Genomic DNA, 21,673 nt, shown 5'->3' with positions numbered 1-21,673 from the left:
GCTTAAGTCTGTGCATGGCATGTCAATAGCAGTTACCCAGGGAACCAGGAAGTGCTAGGGGTTGACTCCCTAAAAGGGAGATTGACCAAATTTATTTTTTTAATGCAAGGTTTAAAAACCCCTGCCGCATATTTTCTTCCCTCAAGACTGAATAAAGGACCATAGTTAATTCATTTGTCTCAGTAATGATACAGTGGAAACAACCCTTGTAACTCAATATCAGAAAAAAAGTGCTGGGCCGGGTACCTTATCAGCGTCATCAATGTTTATTGACTGCAAGCCAAGGGCACTGTGGGTCACTACATGTGATTCACTGCATGTTTACCATTAAGAGCTGGGGCAGGTTGGCACACCAAGTTTCCCGGGTTATATGCATGTGCACATATATTTTTTCTTTTTTCTAATTTTCTTCTTTAATTCATTGATGTCTCTAAACCTGCTTTTGAGACATCTAAAAACACAAAATGCTTTGATAAGCTAATAAAGGAACTGACAAATGTCACAAGCAAATGGCTTAAGTTATGTTGTGTTTTTTTCATTTACCTTAGGCCATATGACTGAATGTAATATACATATATTTAAATCCTCATGCTCTATCGACTTGTTCAAAATAGTCAAATTACCTTTGTCTTATGTAATAATGTATGTTTCTAGTTCCAAACTTTAAAATCCACATTAAGCCATCAACAACCAGAGCTTTATATTTACTCATTTACCAAATATTGATTGAATGCCTACAATGTCCCGCACCTCTGCTGGGCCCTGGGGATACAATGAAGACAGGACAGATGGGATTTCTACAGTGGTAGAGCCTACAGTCTACTCAGCAAAACCATAAATAATAACAGAGACTGTACACACACACACACACACACACACACATACACAAATCAATGGCATACATGCTATAAAGAAAAATTACGGTGTGCAATGACAGGATATAGCAGACAATTTTAGGGCAGCATATAAATTAAGAATGAGAATATAAAAAATAACCAAGGCGGAAAAGGTAAAATGTTAGATGGGACAAAGTGAGGTGTTGTGATTATAGTCTTATTTCAGGAGTACAAAAGCAAAAGAGCTGCAGCCAAGGATGTACAATTAGTGCAAAATGACATACTTCCCTATCATAAGCTAATACTATGGATAATACAAAATTAGAGAAGACGTGGACCTTGCCTTTACAATAGCAATGCGAGCAGGGACACAGAGAGATGACAAAGTAGCTTAAGGGCTAAGGGACCACGGTTAGGACAAGATCAGACACCACAGGGAAGTTTCAGGCACATTTCCCTTTGAAGCATATATTTTTCTGTTAATCACAATTTGTAAATGTGGAGGAAATGATTGTTTAGCACCCTTCTTCTGTGGTTTAGTTGTGTTGCCAGTTGTACTTAAATGTTGGTATTTCATTTCTTCAGATTAGCTGTATTTTGAAACATAATTACATGCAGGCTCCTTGGTGATTCTTTGTGAGAATGTGTCTGAATTGTTTTGTAGTGACTTGTTCCTCTGTACTTTCAACAAGCATTTGTTATGTACCTGTTGAAAGCTAAATACTGTGGATAATACTAAACTGTATAAAACACTGGCTTCACCTTTACTAAATTTACAGTCTGATGATATAGAAGAGATTAAAACCATAAAGATAGATATACCTGGAAAAATTTACAAGGGCAATATATTTGCAAAATGGATTTAATCCTAAAATGTAAAATAGATTTACGTGTTCTGATGTAGAAAGTTCTACATTTTAAGTGGAAAAAAAAGTCTCAACAGGTTAAAGCATAATTCTCTTTTTACTGAAACAACAATAATTATGTATATGCGCATGTATGTGAAAACATTATCCTTATAAAATCAGAAAAGGTTTGGAAGTAAATACAAGCTGTTAATGCTAGAAGATGAGATTGGAAGGTCAAATGAGTTTTTAATTTCTTAATTGAGAATTTTTTAAGTCTGTCCTTTCTTAGAAATGATCAATATACATGAGATATAAGGATTCTGTTCTACAATTAAGACACATCCTTAACTTTACTCAAACTTAATTTAGCAACTTCCAAACTTGTTCAAAGAGTGATTTTTTTTTTTTTTTTTTTTTTTTTTGCGGTACGTGGGCCTCTCACTGCTGCGGCCCCTTCTGCTGCGGAGCACAGGCTCTGGACGTGCAGGCTCAGCGGCCACGGCTCACGGGCCCAGCCGCTCCACGGCATGTGGGATCTTCCCGGACTGGGGCACGAACCCGTGTCCCCTGCATGGGCAGGCGGACTCTCAACCACTGCGCCACCAGGGAAGCCCCAAAGAGTGACTAAAAAAAAAAAAAAAAAAAAAAAAGACCAGGGCTTATCTTAGGAAATATCTTTATAGGCAAAGGAACAAGAGGAAAAGAGCTCCAAGGGATGCCTCGAGACAGGAGGGAGTCCAAAGAGGCTGAAGTGAGTTTGTGAAGAGTCAGGGTCATTCAAGTTGAAGCAAAATCTGAAAAGTTAACATGGTTCTAAAGGGCAAAGAATGCCAAGCTAAGGTGTCTGAAGAGTGTCAGGGAGGAGAGGGGTGGGTAAGGCAGGTGAAGTGTGTGTGTGTGTGTGTGTGTGTGTGTGAATATACGAGGCATTAGGGAGTAACAGCATTTTTTTTAACATGAAAAGTTATATCTGTGCTTTACAAAAAAGAATCTGCATTCCCATGTTCATTGCAGCATTATTCACAATAGCCAAGGCACAGAAACAGCATAAATATCCATCAACAGATGAATGAATAAAGATGTGTGTGTATATGATATACATATATATATTTATACATGCACATATATACATATATTTATCTATAATATATACTTATATATGGTATTATATATTTACACATAATATTCATTATATATGGATAAATTATAAATGAATAATGGCATATACATAACATATAATATATATTCATATACAATATATATGAATAATGGAATATTATTCAGCCATAAGAAAAAAGGAAATCCTACCATTTGCAGCAACATGGACAGACCTTGAGTCTAATACACAAACTGAAACAAGTCAGAGAAGCCAAATAACTGCATTGTATCACTTACACATGGAATCTTAAAAAAAAAAAAATTCAAACACATAGAAACAGAGAGTAGAATAGTTGCCAGGGGTTGAGGGTGGGGAAAATAGGGAGAGGTTGGTAAAAGGGTACACACTTTCAGTTGTGAGCCGAATAAGATCTGAGGATCTAAGTGTAACGTAGTCACTATAGCCGATAACCCCGAATTTATATATGTAGATATGAATTCAGCAACCTAACAGTAACTATGCTTCACCTTTCCTAAGCAGAAAACGAAAAGAAAAATGAATCTGACAGTGTTAATACATTGTCAGTTACATCAAATCACAGGGAACTACCACGAGGTACAATAATATGGGAGGGAGGAAAAAAATCTAATCTTAGCAAAATTCTTCCTAGGCATTTTCTTAGTTTAAGATATGTTTCTTTTAAAAGGAAACTACTCGGGCTTCCCTGGTGGCGAAGTGGTTGAGAGTCCGCCTGCCGATGCAGGGGACGCGGGTTCGTGCCCGGTCCAGGAAGATCCCACATGCCGCGGAGCGGCTGGGCCCGTGAGCCATGGCCGCAGGGCCTGCGCATCCGGAGCCTGTGCTCCACAACGGGAGAGGCCACAGCGGTGAGAGGCCCGCGTACCGCAAAAAAAAAAAAAAAAAAGGAAACTACTTTAATTTGCCTCTGAACCCAGAACCCAAGAGGCAAATGAAAGACAGGAATCCAACAAGACAGGGCATGAATTGTGTTATATTAATAATTCACATTGAATCAGAGCCCTGGACTATGACTGCAAAATTATTTTCTTTAAACAAACAAATATATTTATATAAGATATGGAGTGACATGTATTGATTTTCCCTCTCTGGGAGTTAATAATATCCCTATAATTCATTTAATTTTATCTGCATAATTTAATGTCAACTCACATGCTTGGCTCCATATGTAGGAGAGTGAATTAATTATAGGAGAGTGAATTAATTATGGGCAGAAATCCCAAGGGTTGTTACCAGCATCACATGACATTGTTGCTTTCATCTCTGGAACAAACTACTTGACTTTTGGCAAAAAAAAAAAAAAAAAATCCTTTCACTGTAAAAATGAAACTTGCTGGAAGAGTCACTAAAGAGAAATGTAATTCTACTGTACCCGGCCTCTCAACAGCTCATATGCTGTAACTCCCAGTGACCACCAGTCAACAGCAAAGGAATAACCTGCTTCTCTTCTGGAGTTGAACATCTCAGGTGCTGAAAAACACAGAAGAGTTAGGTCAGTTTTACTTCCTGAGACATTAACAAATCTACCTTCCCAACATGTTCCTCCAAAGGTGAATTGCCAGGGAAAAGGGTACAAACACTTTCATGTGTGTTTATCATCCATTGCTAGATTGCTCACTGCAGGCAGAAGTTTCTAATTTTCTAGTCTTTCTCATTCATCACCAACACACACAGGCATACACAGCCCTTAATGGACAAATTCTTCTCTGACTTAGAACATGCACCTATGAAAATGTGTGGCTGACTCTGAAAGCGGGAAGGCTGAGAAGAGGTTATATTCATTGTCTTGATTTGGAAGGGTTGTGATCAGGACGTAAATTTGTATTACGGCTGCGAACATTGTTCAGAATTTGGCTCCAACTACGTGGGATTGACTCTCCATCCCAGAGTCATCTGGAAGAGGCAAAGGCAGCATTTGCAGCCTGTACTGGGGGTGAGGGAGAGGAGAAAGGGCGGGGCACTCTGAGAGAGACGGTTTCCCCTCACTTGTGGGGCATTGACACTTTGTCCCATAGTTCTGTGAATTGGCTCCAGTGGAAGGCAGAACCTCAATCTTACCCCAGTGGAGACCCCTAGTTATGTGTTCCCTAACACACTGAGAACCTTCTACCTTCTGCACACCCTTCCAAGACTATACCTAACTCCTGAGGGATGGAGTGGGGAAAATGAAGTACAAAGCAAGGGCAGGTCTCTTCTCTGTTTGCTTGTCTAGTACCGAATCCGGCATTTAGTGTCACTCAACAGAAATGGGTTAAAAGAATGAACAATACTGAATCAATCAATCAAGCCCTGGTTGCAAACATTAGCTGAAACCAGGCTGTCTGTGTTCAAAAACTGCCTTCACCACTTATTGTGACCTTAAACGAGTCAGTGGGCTGAGCTTGAGAATCTTCATCAGCAAAATCAGAACAATGAGAAGGCAGTTCCTACAGAGGTGAGAAACTAAATGAGATGATGCATGCCAAAATTACAGCACAGTGTCTGGCACCTGGAAAGTACTCAAAAAACTAGGCACTCTTCTAGAGAGGCAAACACCCATAATAATGGGAATTTTACCTAGCCAAAAGCTGCACAGTTGACCCAAGCCTCTGGTAGTAAGGTGCTGGCTCTGGACAAAGGAAATTGGTGTGATGTGGGACCTGCATACAGGTTTGCCCTGCCTGGTGCACTCAATTTCAATTAAAATCCTGTGGGCAACATCCAATTAGAGAGGTAGAATGTTGACATCCCAACGTCCAGGGTTGACCCAGACTATAAAAGCCCACTGTAGCAGAACTAAGGAAACTTCATTCCCTGGTGGATCCACCTTTCATGCATCACTGCATTCTCTCTGCAAGTCACAGCTCCCCATGCAGTTTGGGAGATAGTGGTCCTGACCCCACGGTGCTCCCACAGACTGGATGGAGTGGGCTATACTTCTACTTTCCCTTATCAGTATCTCAAAGCAAGTCATCTGTAGATGACGTAGTCCCTCCGGGTGACAGGTGACAGATATCTCAGAGAAGCTGCAGAGAACTCTGAGGGATAAACAGACAACTGTGCTAAGAAATTATGCACCAGCATAAACATCACTCTATGAAAGCTGTGTATTCTGTGGTCTTAGACCACCCTTGGAGTTTATACGAGTAGAATCCTCTTCTACTTACTGTTTTCCCGCACGAAGACCTTTGAATATGCATTCATTCATTCAACAAATATTCATGGTATGCTAGGCACTGAGGAATTTTGAAAGAACACTAAGAAAAAACATGATGGCAACATACAAAAGCATAACAGATGGGTAATTCTTTGAGCCCTCAAAGAGCTGAAAAGTCAGGGCAGGGAGATGCTGAGGGCTTCCATCAACCCTGCAGGAGGACTCCTTGCTCCTGAGATGGTACAAATAGAGGTGGAGAGGGACTAAGTTTCCTTCAAAAAAGACATTGAGTATTTAATTTAGTTCTTAAACTATTTCCATACTTCCATTCAGAAAAGTAAATATAACATAAAATAAAAATTAACAAGCAGTTATAAGTAAATGGCCACGTAACCTTACACAGGGCACAATATAGAATCTTGACTCCACCACTGGGTCCTGTCCTGTTTACAACCATAGAAGTAACCACTATCCTGAATTTCTGTCGGTAATTTTCTTCTTGCCTTTCTACATAGATTTACTACCTGTGTATGCATTTCTAAGCAACACCTTAGTTTTGCCTATTTTAGTAATACATATGTTATATGTATGTTGTGTATATATATATATATATGTATATGACATTATGTATATATAACAGATGTGTGTATAACATATGTATATGTATTTGTGCATATATATAACATGGGTGTGTGTGTGTTAAATCTTACTGCTTGTTTTCTTTGTTGACTTGCTTTTCTTGTTCAACATTATGTGTATAAAATTTATCCAACTTGCTGCACATAGTTCGTTCACATTCAAAGCCATACGAATACACTGTCATTTACCTACCTTTCCTACTTTTAATAGCCATTTGGATTGTTTTCAATTTGGAGTATTTTGAATAATGCTCTCATGAACATTCCTGCACATGTAAGACTCCTCTAAGTCCACACGTCTTTAGGTGACATTTCTGGGAGGGGAAATTCTGGGATGGGCTGTGCATCTTCACCCATGCTAGATAATGCCAAACTATTTACCACAGTGGTTGTACCAATTAACGCTCTGACTAGCAACACGTGAGACTTTGTTCAACCTCTTTATCCACACTCGACATTAACTAACCTTGTGACTTTTCCAATCTAGTGAGTATGTAATGGTCTTCCATTGTGGTTTAAATTGGCATTCTCCTGATTACTAATAAGCTTGCCCATGCTTTAATACATTTATTAGCTATTTGGATTTCCATTGTTTGGCTTTCAGATTTTAAAGCAACTGGACAGTAGATTCTGCTCAGGACATAAAGAAAGGGGCCAAAACCTGATATATAAATATAGTACAACAGAAATAATTCATGGAATTTACAAAAATGATTCTAAATTTCCTCTATAAAATATGTGAATAATAAAGGTTTTCTGAAAAAGGATAAAGGGACTTGCAATTCCATGTGTTAAACCACATTATAAAGCTACAATAATTGATTTGAAAGCCACAGAATATAGATGCTAGTACATAAAAATACTTAGTTTATGATGAACATGTTTCAAATCAGCATGTATGGGATCTTATTTGATACATGGTCTCAAAACAATTATTTAAGAATATAACAAAAATGGGGCTTCCCTGGTGGTGCAGTGGTTGAGAGTCTGCCTGCCGATGCAGGGGACACGGGTTCATGCCCCGGTCTGGGAAGATCCCACATGCCACAGAGCGGCTAGGCCTGTGAGCCATGGCCGCTGAGCCTGTGCGTCCGGAGCCTGTGCTCCGCAATGGGAGAGGCCACAACAGTGAGAGGCCTGCGTACCGCAAAACAGCAACAACAAGAATATAACAAAAATGAAGTCATATCCTTACTGTATATCTTACCACATATATAGCTGGATTAAGAAAAATTAAACTATAAAATAAGAATATAGGTAACCATGTCTAAAATCTAGAGGTAAGAAGATCTTGCTAAGAATATCATCAAAGGTAGAAACTATAAAGTAAAAAGACTAATGGTTTAAGATCTGGAAGCAACCTAAGTGTCCATGAACAGATGAATGGATAAAGAAGATGTGGTAGATATATACCATGGAATACTACTCTGCCATAAAAAAGAATGAAATTTTGCCATTTGCAACACCATGGATGAACCTGGAGGGTATTATGCTAAGTGAAATAAATCAGAGAAAGACAAATACTGTATAATATCACTTATATGTGGAATCTAAAAAATACAACATCAAAGAGTCATGTACCAAAATGTTCATTGCAGCTCTATTTACAATAGCCAGGACATGGAAGCAACCTAAGTGTCCATCAACAGATGAATAGATAAAGAAGATGTGGCACATATATACAATGGAATATTACTCAGCCATAGGAAGAAACGAAATTGAGTTATTTGTAGTGAGGTGGATGGACCTGGAGTCTGTCATACAGAGCAAAGTTAAGTCAGAAAGAGAAAAACAAATACCATATGCTAACACATATATATGGAATCTAAAAAAAAAAAAAAAAAAGGTCATGAAGAACCTAGGGGCATAATGGGAATAAAGACACAGACCTACTAGAGAATGGACTTGGGGACACAGGGAGGGGGAAGGGTAAGCTGGGACAAAGTGAGAGACTGGCATGGACATATATATACTACCAAACGTAAAATAGATAGCTAGTGGGAAGCAGCCGCATAGCACAGGGAGATCAACTCGGTGCTTCATGACCACATAGAGGGGTGGGATAGGGAGGGTGGGATAGGGAGGGTGGGAGGGAGGGAGATGCAAGAGGGAAGAGATATGGGGACATATGTATATATATAACTGATTCATTTTCTTATAAAGCAGAAACTAACACACCATTGTAAAGCAATTATACTCCAATAAAGATGTTAAAAAATTAAAAAAAAAACCTTGAATATAACGAAAAAGAAGCAGATTCACAGTTATAGAGAACAAACTAGTGGTTACCAGTGGGGGGAGGGAAGAGAGGAGGGGCACTATGGGGGGAGGGGCAATATAAGGGTAGGGGATTAAAACATACAAACTACTGTTAGGTATAAAGTAAGCTATAAGTACATACTGTGCAATACAGGGAATATAGCCAACATTTTATAATAACTATAAATGGAGTATAACCTTTAAAAATAAAAAAATAAAATAGACTACAAAAGAATATGACTAAGGGTTTGATGTTAGGAACATAGTTTTCATGTCAAAAATGCTATAAGAACATCAGCAACTAAAAAGTAGGAAATTTATAACACATGATACATTAGAATTTAAAATCCTTTATATATAAAGGTCAAGAATTCTTTACATAATAAGAAATAGAAAAAAATGTATTAACACTCTTAACAGAAAATGGGCAAAGAACATGAACAGGCAATTTACAAAAGAAGTAAAATAAAAGCAATTTTCATGTCATAATGAGGTACCATTTTCACTTATCTTTTTTGCGAAGATTAAGATATTGACAGTGCAGCCCTGGTGAGGATGCAAGGAAGTGAATATCCTCAGGTGCTTCCAGAGCAAATGAGTAGAAATCAACGCAAACTTTCAGGAGGGAAATGCATTAACATAGATACCCTTTGACCAGAAATTCCTTGAATGGGGATTTATCATGGGAAATAAGTTGTAGCACATATTTCTGCTAACAGGACTTTTATCACAAATTTATTTATATTTCAAAATGAGAAATAACCTAAAATTCAACAATAAAGAATTGGTTCAATAGATTTTGATGCAACTCTCTAATTCTGTAGCATGTGAACATTAAAAACGGTAGTTATATATATGGGCCTGGAAAAATAAGTAGTGTCAGTTGCACAGAGCCGGGCTCTGAAGTCAGAGAGAAGTGGTTTCCGTTCTGGCTGAGACATGCTTATTGCCAGGAGGCAGAGAGATAGCACAGCAGCGTGTGGAGGGTTAGACTCTGGCATCCCTAACTGAATTGCTTTTAGTTTAAATGATGTCACACGTGCACTTAGGACAGTGCTTGGCCAATAGAAAGAGCTCAGTAAATGTCAGCCATTACCCCTCCTGCTCTGTTGTCATCACCATCAACATTCCAGACTTGAGACGTTTTCGATTTGGATTTAACTTTGTGCTCTGCCCGTTGCTTGCTGTGTGATTATAATCATGTCGCTTTCTCTGTAGGCCTGATTATTTTTAACCTATGAAAACATATTTCGTTGAGTTGCTTTGAAAATTTAATGATATAATGTTAAAAACTTAGCAAAATGCTTGGGACATAATAGATTCTCACTATATGATGCCTATTATTGTTATTACATTTTAAAGTGAAAATTTAGGTTGCAAAACTCCAGTATGATCCAACTTAAAAAAATGTGTTTGTGTGTATACAGAATAAAGGTCTGGAAGGAAACCCTAAATATCTACAAGTAGAGAGATTAATTTCCCCATTGCTTAATCAGCATTTTACACATTTTCCATAGTATATCTGTTTGTTTGGTTTGGTTAATTTGGAGAAGAGGAATGTTTTAATTGGTTAAGCTCTAAGTGATCTGGATGATATTCACACAGACCAGGGGTTGGGAGAAGGAGGGATTGGAGTTGATTGGAAAGAGCATGGAGGTAGAAGATGAGGAATTCAAAAAAGTAAAACTTCCTTGTTGGGTGCAGGTGCTTAAGAACTGACAGACAAGGGGTGGGATAGGGAGGGTGGGAGGGAGACAAAAGAGGGAGGGGATACGGGGATATATGTATATGTATAGCTGATTCACTTTGTTATACAGCAGAGACTAACACACCATTGTAAAGCAATTATACGCCAATAAAGATGTTAAAAAAAAAAAAAAGGGCTTCCCTGGTGGCGCAGTGGTTGAGAGTCCGCCTGCCAATGCAGGGGACACGGGTTCGTGCCCCGGTCCGGGAAGATCCCACATGCCACGGAGCGGCTGGGCCCGTGAGCCATGGCCGCTGAGCCTGCGCGTCCGGAGCCTGTGCTCCGCAACGGGAGAGGCCACAACAGTGAGAGGCCCGTGTACCGCAAAAAAAAAAAAAAAAAGAACTGACAGACAGCTCATCTTTTTATTGCCAGAGTCGAGGAGCTGCTATATAATATGCTAAGCATCTTACATTAGAAAATGTTGTATATTTCTATAATCTTCATTCAGTATTTCATCCTAGTTTTCTTTCTTTTTAGAATTTTTTTTCTTTCTGGGTAATTGCTAATTACATTCTGCAGGAATGCTATAAAATGAGTGCTGGTGAATGTCTGTTAGGTAGATTTTACCAAATTATTGGGAACATAATTTTTAAAAAGAGAAAGCAGACTTCTGCCTGTGGTACCTCTTAGGAAGATTCCCATCCAAAAATGAAAGGCAGGAACAACGTCTGGATGAAAATATAAGCGTTGACAGTCAGATATTCATTTTTTAAAATAAAACTAGAAACATTTCTAAGAGCGTGGCCTACCTAATTCAGCTTACATCTATTTAAGAATCATAAATACATAAACTTTTAAATTTCTCTCTTTTAGGGAGAAGCTTGGTTTTCTAAAGTCAGAACGAGCTTGCTTTAAATCTAGGCTTTTTCAATTATTAGCCATGTGATCTTGAGCAAATTACTTAGCTTCTTATTTTCCTCATTGTAAAATGGTGATAATTACAGTTTGCCTCACAGGGTTGTTGAGAAAAAATTAATGAGTCAGTGAATGCAAAACATTTAACACATTGTCTGGTCCCTAGAAGGCTTTCAATAAATATTAGTAATTGTTAATTGTAAGAGTGAGGGTGGAGAGGTGCAGAGAAACTTGACTGGATTCCAATTTCCTAGCTCTATGTCATGAAAAGACTGGAAATGCCAACTTTTAGGAGAATCAAATTATATGGATATTGTATTTAAAATCACTGGGGAGAGAAAACAAAGATGGTCTTCCTTTACTCCTTTCACCATGGAAACCAGGCTTAGAAAACCCAGATGCACATTTTCTGATTTGGCTCCAAGCAAATAGCCCTTAATATGGAAACCCAGGAAACCTGGGGAATAAACTCATCAGACCAGCAGTCTCAGAGATTCCTTTTTATCATTTGAGTACCATGGGTTTCAGGCAAGAAAATAGGCTGAATTATATGTGTCCATTATTTTAGAAGGACAAAGGAGACTTCTTCCCCCCACTGATAATTGGAAGCCAGGAACTTACAGTTGTTCAAATACCATATAAAATCAGGCTCATTTTTCCCCACAGATGATTTCTTTCTCTTGGAAAGTGAGGTGGCCCTGCACAGTTCTCTTTTCCTCTCTCTCTTTAGTTCTCTCTTTAGTTCCATGAGGAAGAGAATGAAATATTGAAAGAAAGTGGCATTGCTCTTTAATTTCAAGTTCAAATATTTCACCTGTGAATTATTCATGGGATTGTTGTGGTGATAAACCTAAAACCAAAATTATAACTGGAAGTTACTTTGTGAACTTACAGCCCTGTGCATGTTATGCAGGATTATGTAAATCATGGTTATAATAATACTTATGTGACTTATTACCATCCTACTTATGGCTGTACCTTCTCTGTTTGATTCTTTTTTTTTTTTTTTAAACTCCTTTTACTAGAAGGTAAGCTCCATGGGCTGGAGACTTTGTATGTTTTGCTCCCTGCAGGATCACCAGCACCTGAAACAGTGCTGAGTCCATAGAGGCAATTAGTAGATATTTATTGAATTAATTATTAATATTCTTCATCAGGAAGTAGGTAGAAACTGTCCTTAATAACTCATAAAATAGTGTTTTTACATGTAATCCATGACTCTCCTGAATCAAGATCAGACTGGGTGCTTGCTAAAAGGAGATTCCTGAGGCTCATCGCAGACCTGTGAAATTAGAAGCTCTCTAGGTAAAGTCAGAGGGGGACTTGTCATTTCTAGCTGCAAGGCCCTACAGATGATTGAACCCATAGTACATGGTGTCTACAGGAATGAATAAAGAAGCCTTCCTCTTAGTCGCTATGGTGGCTCAGGGGGCCCATACCCATGTAAGGCTTGGTGCCGGCCATGGTGGTGATGCACATCTCCACAGGTAGCATCGTAGCAATGTTGAAGTCTGTGATGTGCACGTGCCCTGCGAGGGAGAAGGACCACAGAGAACGTTAAGTTCCATTCAACCCAGTGGCAGACCACGCTTTTTTTTTTTTTAATCAATAGTACCTGGAAGCTTAGTTTGTAAATTCTTGTACGCCATTAGCAATTGGGTACAGACAGTAAAAACTCAATTATCCTATCCTCAAGACCAATATAGTCTAAAGCAGCATCCCTCCAGGTTCCAAAACATGAAAAGGTTAATGTCTGGTTGTAAATTTGTAGTTCAATGTCAGAAAGTTTTAACCTTGGTCTTTAAGAGCCCACGCTCTGGTAAATTCTACTTAGGCAATGTTTGCCTGTTGTCAGCATTTTAAGTTGGTACAGCCTGTGAGAATCAAGAGGGGGGCAGATAAGAACTATTTGAAGTATCAAATTTCCAAGCATCTTTACAGGATCTTTTTTTTTTAAGAAACAAATATTGTTAATACAAAGCAGACATGACTGTGGATGCATATATTTCTTTCTTTGCCAAGAAAGAGTTCTTTCTCTCCTTGTTCTTCTGAATATCATTAGTAGTTTTTTGTCTGATAGTTCAGGTTGTCCCCCAGTGGTCCCCAACAAAATAATGTACCAAGGGAAAGTAGGGAAAAGTCAAGTTTCATTTTTAAAGAGGCTCTAGAAAGAGCCCTAGACTGGGAGCCAGGAGACTTAGGTCCTGCCCTGAATTCTGCTCCAAATACATCATACACTTGCAGTTCCTTTCCTGTGTTGAACCTAAGTTTCCCTTAAAAAAAAAAAATTCATGGGCGGACTAGATGATCTCTAGGGTTTCTCTGCAGTGTTCGCGCTCATGGCAATATAGTGTGGGTCTAACACTTAAGTTCAGCGGGGGGCACACCCTACAAATTGTATTACGGTCCTTGCATTCACAGCCAGAAGTAGGATAAGCCCGTTCTGTCAGCTGTTGGCAGGAAATTCATATGCTTTGAGAGGATCGTGAAGTGTTGGCATTTCCATTTGCATGCTTCTGTGGTTGTGATGAGATATGGTGGTAACTGGAGGGGATTCTTCTTCCATATCCCACAGACCACGCTCCCCCTGCCAACTGCACTATCTGCTCCCTGATAGCATCCAGCCTGCCGCTAATGATAAATCTCACTGTCTTTATCACCAGGGTTTTGTGTGGTGCAAAAAGTGTTTTGTTTATATCTGATGACATTCTAATAAAGTAAAAGTAGCGCTCATCAAGCTGAAAGGGAAGGTATTCTTGCATAAGTGGTACCAACAGATGATCTCCAGAAATCACCCTATCATAATATAGGTTGTTTCAGTATTTTCTTTCTCTGTTTCTCCCCATGGGTCACGCTCAAAGCACTGGATCAATGTTTCCCAAGGTTTGATACAAAACAGGTGAGCCTGGAGACTTAATGACTAAGAGCCTGTTCTCTGGAGTCTGACTGCCTGGCTTCAAGTCCCGGCTCTAATACTAACTAGCTATGCTACCTCAAAACGGTGACTTATCCTCTCTGTAAAGTTGAGATGATAGTAATCATCTTCTCATGAGGTTGTTGGGAAGATCAAATGAAATAATACTGTGGAAGGCTTTGCTCAGCATTTGGCAGGAAGTTGCTATTTGTCATGATCAGACACTCCAGAGCGATTTTGTGAAACCCACACGCCCGGACTTCATTCTCCTGGGACACCAGTGCAGTGGGACTGGTGGGAGAGCCAGGCATCCACGTTAGAAACAGAACAAGAAACTCCACAGGTGATTCAGATGGGCAGCCAGGCACGGGATACTCTCCGTTAGCCTGAGCAGGTGCTCTAAGCCGACTCAGTCCTATGATGGGCTATGCTCATGTAGAAGTAGAAGGTAGAGGATGTTTCAGAGTCAGCTGGTTCTGAAAGTGCAGTCCCCAGACCAGCAGCATCAGTATCACCTGGGAAAGTGTTAGAAATGCAAATTCCTGGGCCCTACCTCTGCATACTGAATCAGAAACTTGGAGGATGGGGGCCCAGTGTTTTAAAAAGCTCCCTAGGTGATTCTGATACCCAGTAAAGTTTGAGACCACACTTTTAAAAGAAGACCAGGCTTAGTAGAAGATCTTGACTTCAGTAAGTACTCACGCATGACACTTCTTTTGAATGTGGTTGAAAGAATTTATAAGTAGTAGTTTTTACATTCATATGGTTAATTGCAATTTTCAAAAGGTTTTCGTACACTTTAGCCTAATGAAGTAGCTCCTGTTTTACAGAAGAGCTGTTTGTGGCTAAGTTCTCAGTGCTTAGAAGTAGCAGAGCTAGAATTAGGATCTAGAATTTGGTCCAGGACGTCTTTGGTGGGTTATAAATGGCCCCAAAACTTTTTGCGCTTTATCATAAGACCAAAGAGCTGAACAAACTAAAAGAACTATCTGCTGGTTGGCTCAGGGTTCCCCCACCAGGGTGCATAGTAAACAATGGGGAGGAATCATTTGAGGGTCAGGATCTACTGGAAACTGTTGCCCTGTGCCCTCAAGCTGAACAAGGAAAGCTGAGCCCCTGGCCACCAGCCCCGATGTCTCCATTCCTGGCCCAGGATGCTGCCATACTTCCCTGTGCTCACCGTGGGGATCCTTCTGCCATGTTCCCTTCTGTGCTGTGGAAATGAATCTGAGTTCTGGCTCCCAGAGGAAGGTTCGGTCACCTGCTCATGGAGGGACACAGGAATTGCTTGGGTGTGAGGGACCACTCTGGCCTCTTCCATAAGCCCCGGCTCTGAGGGAGCCTTAGAACAGAGTTTGTCAACCTGGAACTATTGAGGTCTTGGACCTGATCATTCTTTGCTGTGAAGGGCTGTGCGGTGCATGGTGGAATGCTTAGTTGCATCCCTGGCCTCTGTCCACTAGATGCCAAAAGTACTTCCCTCCCCTGGATAGAATCCTGACCATCAAAAATGTCTCCAGACATTGCCAGGTGTCCCCTGCAGGGAGAGACAGTAGAGCAAAAGCATCCCCAGTTAGAACCACTGCCTTACTGTGAAGTTTTTCAGATACAAGGCTCAGAACTTCCTCAGTGTGAACACCCTATAGGGAGTGATCTGCCAGCTCTTTTCACCTCTGTACCTTGAGGCACCGAATCACATTAAAAACTGGAGTTCATAGTATTGAGTCACTGAATTTAGTCATCATTGTGGTCATTACTTACACTCTTTCTCACTGTGCCTGTGTTCAGCTTGAGGATGTTTCTCAACACAGCCCTCAAGGACACCATAACCAATTGGTTGGCATGGCTCCTCTAACTTTCCAAAATTTCCTCAACTCAAGAACAGTTAGATCATGTGTGCCACATTTTACTAGGATTCTTATTAAAAATTCATATCCTTAGGCACTAGCAGAGACTTATACACCTGATTATCTGGGGATAGGGTACAGAGTTCTCCTATATATATGTGTGTGTGTGCATGTGTGTGTGTATATATGTATATAATATACATATATGTATATGTATATATAGGTTTTAAGATGCTACCCACTTGATTTTTAGGTACATTTTGGGACTCTGCAAGGGAGAAGCTGTTAAGGTAGCAGGATTATTTCTTCCTCATACCCCCAAATGGAGTTTTTGCCTTTCTCTGTTCCCTGTGACTAGGGATGATATTAAGAAACCTAAATTATAGATGATGTGGTAATTGTCATTCTCTCAGATACACCAGGGAGGCATTATTGCTCCTTGTATGCAGCACTTATTTACTGAATAGCTTAGGAAAAACACAAGAATTTTAGACACTATTGAACTGATAGAATTGGATGGGGTACTTAAGTTGGTAGGACATGAAACCTATATATCAGGACAGTTGGTTATGAGCCATGCAAGATCTAATGCCATCTTGGGCTCTGAACTAGTGAGTGAGACATTTAAGGAGAACAGGTATGCTCTAAATTACAGACTTTTTAAAGTCAAATTCTGATGTATAAGGAATGTCCATTCACACCAGTGAAAGGATTCTCCATTTACAAAAGAATTTAGCTCCTTTAAATATCAGCCTTTTCTGATGAACATGAACCAATATGAATCAGTAAGAGTAAAACAAAATTTCTGCCTCTTATTGATGGTGCTGAATTAAAATATAAGCCATGTGGTGTAATATGCAGCTCCCTTGGAGGAACGGGCATAGGAGGTGTATTAGAGGTAAACAACTATCCTTTACAGTTGCTAAATCCCCATGCAAGAGGCGTACATGATCTTGTCCATAAAGGGTGAAAAGCCATAAATGTGGACAGAGGAGACAAATGAAGTTTTCGAACGTGAGACCTTGGCAAATCACACCAGAAAGCACTCCCAGAGGCAGGCATTGATTTGTGGTCCAGTTGGCTGTCACAAGAGCAGCTCTGCATAATGAGCTGGGGAGCGAGGGCCACCGGGAATCGCTTCATTTCAAAGTAGTTAATTATGGTCCCTGAGCAATGCCTGAAAGCTTAATTTTTCAGAATTTGAATAAATGGAAAGTAAATAACCTCAACAAATTATTTTCTCCAGAAAGGGATCCCCAGGACAATGCTTAGAGAATGACTCGCAACCTTTTTGTTTGCTTGCTTCTATCCCATTCACATATCCAGTCCTTCCCAAAGCAATGTTTCTCTCATTGACTGCAGTGATCCTCCAGTTGAGTTTAGGATGGGAACAAATATAGAAAAGCCCCCTCTTAAGCCATTGTCCAAACCCCAGAACTTGAGAGTGAAAAAGATCTTTGTAAATAGTACACCAGATAAAGGTATAGACTAGGACCGTCCCTCAGGCAGACCGGGATGCCTGCTTGTAGGCCCTAAGTAACAGAGCCCCAGTCCAACCAAGAATAAAATGCCCTGAAACGTGGGCTTAACCCCCTGCGTGCATGAAGGAAAGGCAGAATGGGCCACTGAAAGTGTAGTTACCTGAGAATTAAGTGTCAGAGAAGATTGTTTAAACACAAGACCTAAGAAGTAGACACACACAATCTTTGGTATATCCCACCTGGAATCAAAATAATTCTTTAGTAAAGACAGGTGAGGACCCAGCTTTCACTTATGCTCTATGATATAGATAAAGTCATATAAAACAAAATGAAGTCACCTAAGCTTCCTTCTGTGGGGAGAAAGCCCCTACGAACTCATGGAGTCATACTAGCATTTAACTGTTATTGAGTGATTTCCTTGTGCACGTGGCAATCAAGTAGTTTATAAGCAGGGTGTCAGCTAGTGTTTACAGTTACCCTGAGAAGTAAGGACACCTTTCATCCCTGAAGAATCTAAGGTGCAGAGAAGTTTTAGGCAACCTGTCAAGCGTCTCAGAGCTGGTGAGTGAGAGAACTGGGTTTTGAGCTCCGAACCCCACACTCTTATCTACGATATCACACAATCTTTCCCAAGGGTAGTCTCTAAGCGTGGATAAACTCAAAGACTACTTTATTCCTGGATCTTTCTCCTAATCTACAATCACCAAGTTGACAAGAAAATGAGGAAGAGAAAGAAGTTGAATGAGAGAGAACAGGATGACCTCATGGTAGGAATAAGATGAAGCCATGTTTGAGATCCAAGACCGAAACGTTGTTCTCTGAATGGAAGGTACATTTTTTTGGTTGACAGGACCAATATGTCTCCATTCAGGGTCCTGACAAATGGTTGAGCAATATATGGGGCACAAAGGCAAGCAGGTGAGGGGGAAGTGGGGACAGAACCCGAAATCAGGCTCTGTATTGCCAGTGGTCACCTTCCCAAGGCTGTGGTGGGCACACAGAGCACCTTTTTGTACATAGTGCAAAGATGGCCTCTAGAGGCTGGGGGAGGCCTTGTCCACAGCTGTGAAGCTCCACAGAGTTTATCTGCACCGGTGTGAGAGGGGGTCCTGCTTCCCATTTAAGGCAGAGATAGCTGGTGCTTTAATGAAAGTCACCTTCATGTTGCCTCACCATTGCCCACATTTCTGAGATTCAGAAACTATTCCCAAATGTCAGAAGCAGTAAAGGGAAGGAAGAAATAAGGCATTGCAAGAAAGTGGAGAAAATCTTTTTAGACAGTCCATAAATAAATAATGACTCCAAGCTTTGAAATTAGAGGTCATACACATAAGTGTTTCTTAGCCCTCTGAGCACACATGGCGTCTGGCAAATCAGGCTTAAAATGCAACTAGGTAAATAAATAATAAGTGATGGATGGTCCGTGGAGTTTCAGTCCCACTTGCAAATCCCTTTTGTAAAAGTTAAAGAGATACAGAGCTTTGCAGATTTAGGACTCCCTCCCCTAGCAGCTTTCTAAAAATTTAACAAGGATCTTATTGCCTCTGTAACATTTATAACATGCAGGCTGTGTGTCCTACAGGTCTGCTCTAATAAATAAATCCAAATGTGCATTAAAATAATATTAGGAAGAGATTATCACATTTAATCACTGTTGGCCAAAGCTTGTTCTATAGGACATCTTCAATCAGTGCTTCTTGGACTTCAGGCATTCATGTATCACCATCATGGTCATTGCCATATCCCTCGGTCACTTTCATAGCTGGGTACCAGAGATACTCTTATCTGCTTTATATCTTTCTTTAAATGGACTGATTTTTAGTAACTGAAAACCTTTGAACAGAAAACTTGATATCTCTTCTGTAAATGTGAAACCAGTTTACCGTCAGAAGAAGGAAAGTCTGTCACGAATCTCCAGGTAGATACTATTGCCTACCAAATGCTCTAAGCCTCTTCTGTCTTTATGAAAAAAAAAAAAAGGGAGATGATTGCTATAGAGATATTAAAGCAAACTAGCACCAAAAAACTGGGATGCTTTTCTTGAAGAAATCAGTAGGAATGGAAGAAAATTGAAAAGAGAATGACTTTCTCCTTATGTAAATGCAAGGCTATTTAAGGGTGTACTACGTCACTGCAATAAATGATAAAGTTCCCCCATATGGCCCCTCCCACCATAAAATGGAGTTTGTACATGCAACTCAACTGAACCGAGTAAGACGCTTTTTCCCTATATAGTACTACTTTTCTGGGGATAACCAACTTGTTCTACATGCATGTTATGTGGTTGATGGCAAACAAATCACTTACTTACCATGTTCATCAAGCAAAATATTGTCAGGCTTCATATCCCTAGGGGAGTAAAAAGAAAGGAGAAAGTTGCTCATAATAAAACAAAGAAACAGAACTAAAGGATAAAGGTGAACTGCTTAAGAATGCTAGCTAGGAATGAATGTACTAACCCTTCATCACTCACAATCTCATTCAGTTCTCACAGTGGATTGAGATAGTTACCATTAATACCCCCAATTTCTAGGTCAGAACTGAGGCTTAAAGCGGTTAAGGAACTTAACCCAAGGTTACAGAGCTAATAAACAGAAAAACAGGGCTCTGAACCTGGGTCTCTCTCATTCAAAAGCTCAGACTCTTTTTGAAAAGAAATATTTATTTATTTATTTGGTTGCACGGGGTCTTAGTTGCAGCAGGCGGGCTCCTTAGTTGTGGCCTGCGAACTCTTAGTTGCGGCATGCATGTGGGATCTAGCTACCCAACCAGGGATCAAACCCAGGCACCCTGAATTGGGAGCGTGGAGTCCTATCCACTGTGCCACCAGGGAAGTCCCTAAAAGCTCAGACTCTTAATTTCTACAGCGTATTATATCCAAGTGTGTCAGTATTGCTCCATAGATCATCCGGCATTTATTTATTTATTTAAATTTTATGTATAATTTTGTTGTTGTTGTTTTGTTTTTTTGTTTTGCGGTATGTGGGCCTCTCACTGTTGTGGCCTCTCCCGTTGCGGAGCACAGGCGCCGGACGCACAGGCCCAGCGGCCATGGCTCACGGGCCCAGCCGCTCCGCGGCATGTGGGATCTTCCCAGACCGGGCCACGAACCCGTTTCCCCTGCATCGGCAGGCGGACTCTCAACCACTGCGCCACCAGGGAAGCCCTATGTATAATTTTTATTTATTTTTATTTTTTAAATTTTATTGGAGTGTAGTTGATTTACAGTGTTTGTTAGTTTCAGGTGTACTGCAAAATGATTTATTTATACATATACATATATTCACTCTTTTTCACATTCTTTTCTCATATAGGTTACCACAGAATATTGAGTAGAGTTCCCTGTGCTATATATAGTAGGTCCTTGTTGGTTATCTATCTTACATATAGTGGTGTGTGATCATACAGCATTTAAATTGTCATAAGGTGGTAGTACAGTAGTAGTACTAATCATCATTGTTGCCTGTGTAACTCTAGAGCTACAGAGATGAGGTAAACTTAAAGACTATAAAAAAGAGAAACAAAACAATCTATAAGGTGATTATATTTTAAACTTGCGGAGATTAGAACCTTTTTTAGGATGATGCTATAATGCCTCTAGTTGCTTAATAAGTATCATTCCTGGGATTGTTAATTAAAGGATTTGGACCAGTTTTCTATGCATTGGTGAGATCCTTAAATCCATAGAAGGGAACATAATCCACCCTCTTCCAACGAAGGCAGTAGTTTGATGGTAAAAACTTAGAGGTTTGATGGTAAATACTTAGAGGAATGGCCTGGAGAGTTTCAAAAGTCCTCAAGAAACAAATATTATTGTAAGCAGTGTTCCTCAGTGAGAGCACCGCTCTGTAGTTCATAACAGCCCTCACTCTTCCACACTCCGGTTTTTACTACCCTTCCCTGATGTACCATTAAAGCCCTTAAACCCAAACTCCCAGAAGCCATTAGGGAAGAAATTCTGCAACAGGTTT

The 21,673-nt window shown here is 40.0% G+C and overlaps 1 protein-coding gene across 2 annotated transcripts in view; it reads right to left on the bottom strand.

Annotated features, from left to right (window-relative positions):
- STK32A (serine/threonine kinase 32A) overlaps window positions 1-21,673 on the bottom strand; it is a gene marked incomplete at both ends in the record, with an annotated part of 124,660 nt that overhangs the window by 12,703 nt on the left and 90,284 nt on the right. Inside the window, 3 exons of one of the 2 annotated variants that reach the window (XM_081233592.1) lie at window positions 4,195-4,292; window positions 12,900-12,989; window positions 20,014-20,051. In XM_081233592.1, the coding sequence (XP_081089718.1) occupies window positions 4,195-4,292; window positions 12,900-12,989; window positions 20,014-20,051 (226 nt within the window). Of the gene's footprint in view, window positions 1-3,754; window positions 4,293-12,899; window positions 12,990-20,013; window positions 20,052-21,673 lie in introns of those variants that run through there. The other variant, XM_081233593.1, reaches the window with a different exon arrangement.

The sequence above is a fragment of the Mesoplodon bidens genome, assembly GCF_964165515.1.
Source record: "Mesoplodon bidens genome assembly, chromosome: 4".
NCBI lineage: Eukaryota > Metazoa > Chordata > Mammalia > Artiodactyla > Ziphiidae > Mesoplodon > Mesoplodon bidens.
Note: the sequence above shows the minus strand (reverse complement) of the source record. Positions and strands in the feature narration are given on the sequence as shown.